At 43.1% G+C, this 12235-nt stretch overlaps 1 protein-coding gene and 1 long non-coding RNA gene across 3 annotated transcripts in view; both read right to left on the bottom strand.

The window, feature by feature from the left end:
- Window positions 1–136: 136 nt before the first annotated feature.
- LOC125140902 lies at window positions 137–1706 on the bottom strand. Its single transcript, XR_007140220.1, has 3 exons — window positions 1390–1706; window positions 788–925; window positions 137–647 (listed from the first exon to the last, which is right to left on the bottom strand). It is a non-coding gene; the product is annotated as an uncharacterized LOC125140902 (long non-coding RNA).
- A 3811-nt stretch (window positions 1707–5517) lies between these two features.
- The window catches only part of slc6a16b (solute carrier family 6 member 16b), a 16495-nt gene continuing 9777 nt past the window's right edge, over window positions 5518–12235 (bottom strand). For both annotated transcript variants that reach the window (XM_027154172.2, XM_047811696.1), the window contains exons 7-12: window positions 11400–11641; window positions 10275–10461; window positions 9830–10031; window positions 9355–9514; window positions 9058–9220; window positions 5518–6050 (exon numbers count right to left, since the gene is read on the bottom strand). In XM_027154172.2, the coding sequence (XP_027009973.2) occupies window positions 5748–6050; window positions 9058–9220; window positions 9355–9514; window positions 9830–10031; window positions 10275–10461; window positions 11400–11641 (1257 nt within the window). In that variant the 3' untranslated portion in view covers window positions 5518–5747. The remainder of the gene's footprint in view (window positions 6051–9057; window positions 9221–9354; window positions 9515–9829; window positions 10032–10274; window positions 10462–11399; window positions 11642–12235) is intronic.

Genomic DNA, 12235 nt, shown 5'->3' with positions numbered 1-12235 from the left:
CAGACAGACAGACAGACACACACACAGACACACACACAGACAGACAGACACACAGACAGACACACAGACACACAGACAGACACACAGACAGACACACAGACAGACACACAGACACAGACTTAATAGCCTTTATTAAAGTTTAATCTGATTGGAAGAGCTCCATGATTGACAGACAACATGTACTGTACTTAAATATGATCAATCAAGCTCTATTAATAGTCAGGCTTTACTACACGCTTATGACTGGCTGAACTCTGTGATTGACAGACACCATTTTACATCGAGTGACAATAACCTTTAATACACTCTTATCTGAAAGGTCGAGCTCTTGAACATAATCTTTACCACACTTCAGTTTCACCGGTCAAGCTTTATGGAGTGAAGAGTGTGTCAGAGGAAGTTCTTCTGCAGCTCCTGGGCAGAGATTGTTCTGAGAGGGGCAGGGTGAGGTGGGCGAGGTGGGGGAAAGGGTGATGCAAGAGGAGGAGGAGAAAGAGCTGGAGGGAGAGTGATGATTGAGGGGGTGTCAGAAAGAGAACCGTAACTCACTCCTCCTCCTTTCCCCATCCCTCGCACCATCCATCCATCCATTTTACCACAACTATGGAAAACAGAAGGGGACAGTTCACTAATATCCAGGGATGAATCTGAGAGAGAGAGAGAGAGAGAGAGAGAGAGAGAGAGAGAGAGAGAGAGAGATTTGTCAGTCCAGTGTTGTGTGTTTCTTGTAGCTCTGTGTACATGTACACTATATATGTAGCTATGTGTGTATACATGTATACTGTACCTGTCTCCTGTAGCTGTGTGTGTGTGTACGGGTGTTTGGTGTAGAACTGGTTGTAGATGCAATAGATCACCCCCATTAGTGTCATGGTTCCCAGTGCAGCAGCTATAAAGACAGCCAGCCTATTGTTCACATGGACAACTGTCCCACACACACACACACACACACACACACACACACACACACACAAAGAGGTTTCACCTGTGAAAATTGGAGTTTTAATGTCAGTACCCACCTTTTTCCTGAGGCTGGTGCTGTATAAGCTCATGATCTCCCTGCAGTCTATATGATGCAGGCACTAAAACCCGAGTTGTGGTGTTCAGGCTTTGTAACACTTTTACTGTTATGAAAATGATTCACTATTTAAATTGTCCTCCCATTCCTCTATAACGCGAGCCATGCTAATATGCTTTATAAGCTCTGTAAGAGAGGGATTCCTCACCATAAAAGTTTGTTTGTGTCTTAATTGAGGTCCCTCTCCTTGTTTGCTCAAAACATCATGGTGCTTAAGAAGGAGTTGGAGATCTCTTAACAACAGCTTTACAGAAATCTACAAATATAACATGTCAGATTTTGTAATTCATTCCTGTCTGTGTGAATCTTACAGGATTGCTTGCGTGTGATGGGGTCCTGCTGCTCAGGAGTGTGTTGCTCAGCATCAGAGGCAGAGGCAGCATTCTGAGTCACACCGAGTGCGACACACACACACATTCCCAGGACAGTGCGCACAAACATACCTGAGAGACAATACAAGTATCTGTTAACATTGTGAATGTGTGTCATTAGAATGGTTAGAAATGCAGCTCTTCACGGTAAAGATTACAGAGGTGGCTTCTGTGTTAGTTCTGTACACTATCACTGGTGTAAGTCTGTGATTGTAGCTGCAGATTATTTTATATTCCAAGGGAATTCACCACTGTTCTTATAGTCAGGATCCACCCACAGAGGCACTCTGTAAACTGGATGGGGCAATTTGCTGCTAAATGCTCACCATTACAGTCAGTTTGTCACCGTAGATTAGAACAATGGTAATCGTGTCACCCCTACAAGTATTTCAGCATCTTGTAGAGTAAGCAGCAGGAAAGTATTTACACCACCAATCCTGGCAGGTACTACAGTAGGTAAAGGTAACCGCATGCAACACCATTATTTCTCAGAACCTATCGGGAAAGCTGAGCCCTCTGTAACTGGATCCTGGACATCCTGACTGGGAGACCGGAGTTAATCCAGACTGAAGCAGCATCTCCAATGCCATAATGCTGAGCACTGAGGCTCAACAGAGCTGTCTGCTTGGTCCACATTGGTTCACTCTGTTGACTCATGACTGAGCACCAAAAACCCCACTGCATCCTCACCACAGTCTACACACGGAATATGTTAAAAGCAAATTGTTATAAGTGCTATACAAATAAATTGAATCGAATTGAAACATGGAGCATCCAAAGCAGATGCATCACTGCCTGGTTTAAAGATGTCATGGACCACAATAACCTGAAGCAGATTGTTAAGAGAGCTGAGCTCATCATCAGGATTACTCGTCCCTCCATAAGAGATAGTTACACTGCATCTGTAAAACCCCCAGCACTGTAGATGACCCCCACACAAACACTGTTATATTTACAACTTCATTTTATTGAGATATCTACGTTCTGTATTTCATTGTGCCCACCGCCTTGTTCTGTCTGCACATGTGAGCTGTGTGACGAGGTCTCTGTAGTCACATTTAGCTCACTGAAGTCTTGTGTTGTTTATACGGAACACCAGATGGAGGAACTGGAGGAACGCTGTTTCGGTTCATTACGGAACCAAATGTGTAGCGTGGAAATGACAATAAAGCCATTTACTACTAATACTCAAATTCGTAAAATCCACACAATCAACAGTTCGTCTAAACACACAGATCAGTAGAGTACAAATGCTTCACTAGTTGAGTCTAATGTATCAGTAAAGTGTAAAACACACACACACACACACACACACACACACACACACACACACACACACACACACACACTTCTAAGTGATTGCAGGGTACAGAACAGAAAACACACTGAAACACAGCCAAAACGTCACATACAATAACCTGAATTAAAGACGTGTGTTTTTAATAAATATATAAATTGTACCTGCTCAGGTGCTCCTCCTCAGAGTTCTGTATCTCAGCTTTGTGTGTTTGCACATCACATATTTTCCAGGGAGGAGCACACATCCATGACAACCCAAATCCCCAGACAATCTCACAAAGAAAATCTTCCCCAGTCACAGACAAAGTCACACACAAGCACCACACACTTCTCTGTATATCTGAAAGTATTAACTCCTTCCTTAACAGCCAACTTGCCCTCAACTGAACTCATTGTCCATGTTACTTTTCCCCATATTAAGCTTTGTGATTTCTGGTGAAGGTTTTTGTTTTTCAGCACAATATAAAGACAGCTATCAGGTGACATGGTGTCCATCAGTACAGTCTGACCATCTGTAGCTTTAGGACTGACAAAAATAAACCGTGTTGAATTGAATCTTTTTATCTGTCTTGTTTCCTGTGTGAACATTAATAACCTGCAATAACCTCACAGCATGTAAACCTCTTCCTCAGATGGACCTGAGCTTCATGTGTCTGTGCAGCTTGTTCATCGCTGAGACTTCACTCTGCTGTTCACCTTCTAACACACACACTAAAGTCACACGCTATGACATCATTATATATATTTAATAATGAGCTCAGCTACAGATAATGACATATACATTCCTCACGTCAGGTTTCTGAACCTAATAATACACTAATAATAAACTAATAATAAACTAATAATACACTAATAATAAACTAATAATACACTAATAATAAACTAATAATAAACTAATAATAAACTAATAATACACTAATAATAAACTAATAATACACTAATAATAAACTAATAATACACTAATACACTAATAATAAACTAATAATAAACTAATAATACACTAATAATAAACTAATAATACACTAATAATACACAGGGATGAGTTTTAGAGTTACATTAGTATTAGACATTCATTAGAGTTAACGAGACACAATCGACTACAATAAAGTGTGTGTGTGAGAGAGAGTAATGTATAATCCAAATAAAGACATGAAAAACTTATTTAATATTAAACACATTTAATATAAACACAATAGAACAATGACCTGCGATTTTTAAAGGCACTTCATCACATCATCACATTACAGAAGGAAAAACAACAAAGAAGGAAACACACACACATACACACACACACACACACACACACACACACACACAAACCCAGACACACACACACACGCACAAACCCAGACACACACACACACACAAACCCAGACACACACACACACAAACCCAGACACACACACACGCACACACACAAACCCAGACACACACACACACACACGCGCACACACACACACACACACCCAGACACACACACAAGTATAAAACTTTATGAAAATGTACAAAGCTATAAAACACAAAAAGCCTTTTTGATTTAAAAATATTGTAAATTATTTTTTTTTTACATATTGTAAAAATGTAAAAAATATTGTCAAATGTTTATATTAAAATAGTGCAATGAACACTGTGTGTGTGTGTGTGTGTGTGTGTGTGTGTGTGTGTGTCTGTGTGTGTGTGTGTGTGCGTGTGAGTGCGTGTGTGTGTGTGTGTGTGTGTGTGTGTATATAACTGATATTGCTGGTTCTGTTTAACTGAAGCATTTTGTTCTCTTGTAAATGTGCAAAATAAAGACATGAAATCTTTCTTAATAAACTGAAATCCAGACTCATGTCATAATGACTGTTAGAGCAGCTGACCAATCAGGAGCCAGGATTTAGCTCTGTCTCTCCTTTATAGTCTTTAATCTCACCATCACTGAAAACTAATCACATTTACAACATTGTGCATTTGAGATGTTTAAAAAAGGTTTCATTAATTAACTGTTATTAAGTGTGTGTGTTATAACAGTTTACATTCCATGTGCATTGTGTCATGGCATTTCAGCTGACTTACAGTTTGTGTAATAAATAGTTGTTAGTTATAACAGAGGTTTCTCAGGTTGTGACGTGAGGTTTACTGATTCACACGCGGCTCATGAACGATGGCAAACATTACCTTCTTTTGCTTTTGCAATGCTCACAAAAAAGTAAAGAACTTATCCACCAAACCCACTGCTGGGTTTGACCCCATCACACTACCCCAGGGTGGACGTTTAGTCACATGTTACTCAGATGAAATGACCTGTATAATAAAAACACTAGACCTATATTAAACATCTGGAGTTTGAAAAGTAGACGGTGATAAAAGCTTGTAGTTCCTAAAGTTTGGAGATCTGAGAGTTCTAATGACAGTAAAATTAATCAATGACAGATTTATGGCAGGGAGTAGACAATATGGCAGTGTCTCTAATAACAGGCACAAAGACAAAGCTCTGGAAACGCAAGGCTAACTACCATATTAGCTAATTAGCATATTTGATTACTCTTTCATTCATTCATTCATTCCCTACCGCTTATCCAAACTTCTCGGGTCACGGGGAGTCTGTGCCTATCTCAGGCGTCATCGGGCATCGAGGCAGGATACACCCTGGACGGAGTGCCAACCCATCACAGGGCACACACACACACTCTCATTCACTCACACACACACACACACTATGGACAATTTCCCAGAGATGCCAATCAACCTACCATGCATGTCTTTGGACCGGGGGAGGAAACCGGAGTACCCGGAGGAAACCCCCGAGGCACGGGGAGAACATGCAAACTCCACACACACAAGGCGGAGGTGGGAATCGAACCCCCAACCCTGGAGGTGTGAGGCGAACGTGCTAACCACTAAGCCACCGTGCCCCCCCATATTCGATTAGACATATCAAATCGTACAGACTTTAAAGCAACAGGTTTGTGTGAATTTGTTCTGTTAAGTAACTTATCTCCAGCAACATCCTTTCCAGATCACACTGTTGTAGACTCCTCCCCTTCCTCCTCCCCTGTCTGTGGGAGGAGCCTGTAGCCCTCCTCAGCCACGAGGGAGGCAGGATTCAGGTCCATGTTGAGCGGTGTGCTTAGAGGGGTAGAGTCCGTGTCAGTGGTGCTGCATGGGGCGTATCCTGCTTCAGTGTCGGCGCTGGACCGGTTAAAGCGCTGCCGTAACATGAAGTGGGCGTAACCCAGAGGCACAGGAAGTACTGCTATGATGATGAGTGACGAGAGCATGGCTAATGCCCAATCAGGATATGGCAATTGTACCTCTGATGCCTGAGACACACAGAGACAAAAGAAGTAACATGATTCAGTCTCTTAAGGACATGTTTCAGAGCCACATGGCGTTTGATGTGTATGTGTTTAAATCACATGAATGGGTTATAATGCAATTACAATTTATTTACATAACACTTAAAGACAATAGACATCACTGCAAGTAAATTACACTTACTAATTTATTTCTAATGAGTGAGTTAGAGATGACTGTGGTGAGGAAAAAGGAACCACATCCTCATCTAGGCAACACCAGGTGGTTATAACGGTGTAGTGTATGAGCAAAAACTGCACTTGTGTAAGCAGGAACTCATCACATATAAACATCTGGGTTTTAACTGCTACAGTAACTTAAGCTGAAGCTTACAGTAGGGGAGGCTAGTGCAGAGGCAGTAGGGGAGGCTAGTGCTGAGGCAGTAGGGGAGGCTAGTGCTGAGGCAGTAGGGGAGGCTAGTGCTGAGGCAGTAGGGGAGGCTAGTGCAGAGGCAGTAGGGGAGGCTAGTGCAGAGGCAGTAAATGAGGCTAGTGCAGAGGCAGTAGGGGAGGCTAGTGCAGAGGCAGTAAATGAGGCTAGTGCAGAGGCAGTAGGGGAGGCTAGTGCAGAGGCAGTAGGGGAGGCTAGTGCTGAGGCAGTAGGGGAGGCTAGTGCAGAGGCAGTAGGGGAGGCTAGTGCAGAGGCAGTAGATGAGGCTAGTGCAGAGGCAGTAGATGAGGCTAGTGCAGAGACAGTAGATGAGGCTAGTGCAGAGGCAGTAGATGAGGCTAGTGCAGAGGCAGTAGAGGAGGCTTTGGCTGGGTCATAATAGGTAAGAAAGAATCTGTCTGATCCAGAGGACCTGCTGATTGAGAAGACGGAGGTCGCCTGTCTGCCCCAGCAGAGGGTGCTCTTGATAAGGAGAAGGTGCAGACTCTCTAACACACAATATAGTCATATACATCAGAGCAGAAATCATTAACTTCTGAGCTGAACGTTCTCACGAGGGCCTTGACAGCACAGTACACCATATGGACATCAATATGAATAAGACTAAAGGGTTCTTAATCATTTACAGCTCAATTCCAGTCTTCTTTCGTCTCATTACTGCACAATTGTCCAGGAGAACACTGGGGACTTGTTTCCACTCAGGACCCTAAGACAGCAGGGTCTTTTAGTTCCCCCATAAGTGCTGAGGCTTTGGCAACATTAACTTTATTCCTTGCTAGATGTTGGGTTGTTACTCTGGTCTGATCATCATCAAAACATCAAAAACGGACATTAAGAATGTTGTCCATGCTCCTGGCTTCAATGTTCAGTGAAAACCTGCAGTTTTTGACCTTCTTAGACAGATGTTTTTGAGACTCTGGTGCCAGGCCGTTTCCCACAGACAAACAAACACAGGGAGCCACAAAACCCCTTTGACACCTAACATGAAGATAACACTATATATAACACATCGCTTTTTACCGTAGTGTGTTGCATTTATGACAACGACCTGCTACCGAGTAAACAAAATTTGTTCAGTGTCTAATCGAGTCGTCGTCGTATTCATGACCAACATTTTAACTTGCCGGCTGCAGTGAACCAAAAATGCGTCTGCTTCTGTGTCGGATTTCGCAAGTCGGCGGTTATGACGCATATTTTGAGCGACAAAAAAATTAAACACGGTTTATTTTAATGTTACAAGAACATCATGATCTTAGAATATAGAATTAAATTTTTTTTAACTAACTAAAATAAAATACATTTAAATTAAATATTTATTTTCCAAATCTACAGGGAGCCGCAGCAGAGGGATGAAAGAGCCACTTGCGGCTCCGGAGCCTCGGGTTGCCGACCCCTAGTTTAGAGGGATGTACTGTTATTAGTGGCTGGACAGTGTAAGACCTGGTGTTTATTAGACAGTAACTTGTCTTTAAACTCATATCACCATATTACAAACACAGCCTTCTTCACCTTAGAAATATCACCAAGCTGAGAAACATCCTGTCTGTATCTGATGCTGAGAAGCTAGTTGATGCCTTCATGACCTCTAGACTGGACTATTGTAATGCATTACTAGGTGGTTGTCCTGCATCTTTAATAAATAGGTTACAGTTAGTCCAAAATGCAGCTGCCAGAGTTCTCACTAGGACAAGAAAGTATGACCATATAACCCCAATGTTATCATCTCTACACTGGCTACCTGTTAAGTTTAGAACTGACTACAAACTGCTGCTACTTACGTACAAGGCTCTTAATGGTTTAGCTCCCATGTATCTAACTAGTCTTCTAACACGTAGCGACTTCTGCTAGTTCCCAGAATATCTAAGTCTACTAAAGGTGGTAGAGCGTTTTCTTATTTAGCTCCCAAACTCTGGAATAGTCTTCCTGATAGTGTTCGGGGCTCAGACACATGAAGTATTGTAAGATATGAAGTATTCAGACATACTAAGAGGAGATGCCAACTCCATGTGGACAACAAACTCCTCATCAGACGCCTCTATGCTTAGTAGGAGACGGTTGCAGCCGGATCTCATCCACAAGTTTGCACATAGGGCCATTTGAAGACTTTGACAGGAAGGATTTAGTGTTGTGTCTGAGCTGAACTCAGAGGTTATGATGACCCTTTGGTTCCTCAGGAGCTCTCGTTACACTGTTATAAACTGTCGTATAAAGGACATTATTTACATTGACACTATTTACTGTAGAGCGTCACCCAGATGGGGATGAGGTTCACTTCTGAGTCTGGTTCCTCTCAAGGTTCCTCTTATCATCTCAGGGAGATTTCCATTGTCATTAGCGATAGGGATAGATATATAATACTTAAAATGAATACGTTACACTAGGTTACAGATGGCAAATTAAAATCCCATCGTTTTTTAGTAACTTATTTACCTGTAAACTGGTATAGACTATTAAACAAGTCCCATTGTCTTAAAGCAGCTTTACAGAAGTAAATAAACAACAGAGAGAAAGAAAAAATATATATATATATAAAATTAAAGTTTAAAATGAATTAAAAACGTGTAACGTGTAATGTGTGTGTACCGTCTGCTGGTTCCAGGCTGTGTATTGTGGACGTTTGAGACACATGTTCAGTAAACTGGCTGCTAGCAGCGTCAGCATGGCCACCAGACACACATACTTCCACAGAAACTTGTATATCACACACACTGGCCGTCCCAGCATCTGTCTGATATCCTGCAGGAACCTGACATACAGTACATGTGAACACAAAACTGCAGGAACTCGTCATGGTTTATGGTCAAAACAGTACATGTCTCTCTCTCTCTCACACACACACACACACACACACACACACACTCTCTCTCTCTGCTGTGTTACCTGTCTGCTCCATATACCCAGGCGACGCTGATGGTTTGGAAAACAACAACAATGATGAGTGGCAGTGTGGCAGAGTAATCATCAAACATTACCACAAAGTAATTCCCACAGCGCTGAGTGAACAACAGACCAATCACAAATGCCAACACACAGCTACACACTGCGGAGAGAGGGGGGGGGGGACAGAGAGAGAGAGAGGGAGAGAGAGAGAGATTTAAATATATATAGTGATGATGCATGATCGCTCCTTGCCCCAAAACTCATAAGAAATGTGTAAGAAACAGTGTAGCTGAAGCTAAAAGCCCGTAAAAACAGAGGAGCCAATCAGAAGCTTCCTCCCCCTCTTCGTCCACCAGGAGTAGACAAGCTACGAGGCTGACAGCACAGCGGAAGGTATGATTTTAAATGTGTTTCTGGCGTGACTAACGGCTTATGACTAAATACATTAAATATAATATATACTTTATATACACACTTGTGAAGATGATTTTGTGGTTCCTGAGTGAGGAGAATGTATCAGACAGGGGGGTGAGGATCCCCTCCATAGTCCCGAACATGGTGGACAGTCCCAGGTTGAGAAGCATGAGGAAGAACAATGCTGACCAGAACGGACTTAATGGAAACAGAGTCATTGCCTCTGTGAAGGCAATAAATGCCAGACCCGTCCCCTCCACTCCCTAAGACAATGAGACAAATGGGAGACACAGACAGACAGACAGACAGACAGACAGACAGACAGACAGACAGACAGACAGACAGACAGACAGACAGACAGACAGACAGAGGTGTTATTAGACACACTACCTTATAAATCATGCATGTAATGCGTTGTTCATGGCATCCACCTGGCTGTAGAAACACAGTGAAATGCTTAGTGTTATTGCTTATATGGTGCATGAAGGTATGTTATCTATAGGTACTTTGTTCATGGCGTCCTCCAGGCTGCAATTGCTGATGTTGTAACCGCTGAGATTCAGCTGAATCCCCTGCCCTTCGTACCAGTGTTTATACATCTCCACAGAAACAGACTCCACCTCCGTTATGTTAATGAGAAGAGGTTGTGTAGTAACAGAAGATGAGACTGCTTCAGATAACAGCTTCAGATTCCTGCAACACACATTAACACAACATTACACTTTATTAATAGACAAATTGGTGGAGACGGTTCGCAGCACAGCGCCCACGGCGAGGATCATCGTGTCTGGGCCGCTTCCAACGTACCAGCGAGGAACTGAGTCAGGCGTACACATAATACATCCCATAATATCATGCACCAGTACATCAGACCAGCACATTTTTATGAACGGCAGATATGTTAATCCCTTTCCACTGCTTCTCTCTTTGTACCCATCCCGAGGCATCCAGACACTGTACCAGCTCCCAACGTCCTCTGTGGGACGAAGCCTTTGGACGTCCACTGAGCCGAGGCCGACTCTAAGAATCCTGAGACATCTCCAGTTAGACTCTGTGGTACTCAGGAGATCAGAAGTCCTTGAACCTCACACCAATACAACATTTAACTGACTGTATATTACAATCACACCCCCAGTGTCACCCATATGAGGATGGGTTCCCCCTTGAGTCCGGTTCCTCTCAAGGTTTCTTCCTTTACCAATTTAAGGCAGTTTTTCCTTGCCACTGCTGCCTGAGTCACCTCAGACTTGCTCATAGGGGAATAAATACATACACACTGTGAACTATATACATCTAATAATAACCTAGAATTTTTATTCTGTTAATTCTTATCTTTTATTATTCGTTATTTCCTTTATCATTAATTATGTTTACCTTCTGCTCTGTGTTTATGTTCTGTAAAGCTGCTCTGAGACAATGTCTATTGTAAAAAGCGCTATACAAATAAACTTGAATGGAAAATCATCATCAAAGCTGCTCACTCGGCTTCTGTCAGATCCTTCAGCCTGCTTCCCCTTCACTTGCTCCGACTCATTGACACACACTTGTGGTTGCCCTGCCTGAGTGTGTGTGTGTGTGTGTGTGTGTGTGTGTGTGTGTGTGTGTGTGTGTGTGTGTATTATTGAACATACTCTGAGATGCAGGTCTTTGTAAAGGTCTTGGCCCTGAAGCCCAAGACAGAGAAGACGACGAGCGAAGCAAGGATGGAGGTAAGTAAGTTGATGGTGGAGACAGTGAAGGCGTCACGGTGACAGTTATTATTGCACTGGTTGTAGGAGGAGTACGCTATGATGGAGCCAAACCCCAAACCCAGAGCAAAGAACACCTGAGTGAAGGCCTGCCGCCACACCTGTACATCACCCCAGATCTCCAACTGAGAGAGACAAGGAGAGAGAGAGTGAGAGAGAGAGAGAGAGAGAGAGAGAGAGAGAGAGAGAGAGAGAGAGAGAGAGAGAGAGAGTGAGAGAGAGAGAGAGAGAGAGAGAGAGAGAGAGAGAGAGAGCGAGGAGAGCTGAGAGAGAACAGAGGAGAGAGAAGTGAGAAGAGAGAGAGAGAGACAGAGAGAGAGAGCAAGTAGAGAGACAGCGAGTAGCAGAGAGAGACAAGAGAGAGCGAGAAGAGTAGAGGAGAGACAGAGAGGAAGAGAGACCCAGAGAGAGAGAAGAGGAGTAGAGCGAAGAGAGAGACGAGAGATGAGAGAACCAGACGAGAGAGAAAGAGCCCAGAAGAGAGACGATGAGTCACGATCGTGAGGAGAGAGAACGAGAGAGAGAGAGAGAGAGTGAGAGACAGAGAAGAAGAGAGAGAGAGAGAGGAGGAGGAAGAGGCCAGGAGAGAGAGAGACGAGAGAGAGTTTGAGAAGAGAGACAGAGAAGGAGAGGAGATGCAGAGACAGAGAGAGAGACAGAGAGAGAGAGAGAGAGAGAGAGAGAGAGAGAGAGAGAGAGAGAGAGAGAGAGAGAGAGAG

This window comes from Tachysurus fulvidraco, chromosome 3 (assembly GCF_022655615.1).
Source record: "Tachysurus fulvidraco isolate hzauxx_2018 chromosome 3, HZAU_PFXX_2.0, whole genome shotgun sequence".
Classification (NCBI taxonomy): Eukaryota; Metazoa; Chordata; class Actinopteri; order Siluriformes; family Bagridae; genus Tachysurus; species Tachysurus fulvidraco.
Note: the sequence above shows the minus strand (reverse complement) of the source record. Positions and strands in the feature narration are given on the sequence as shown.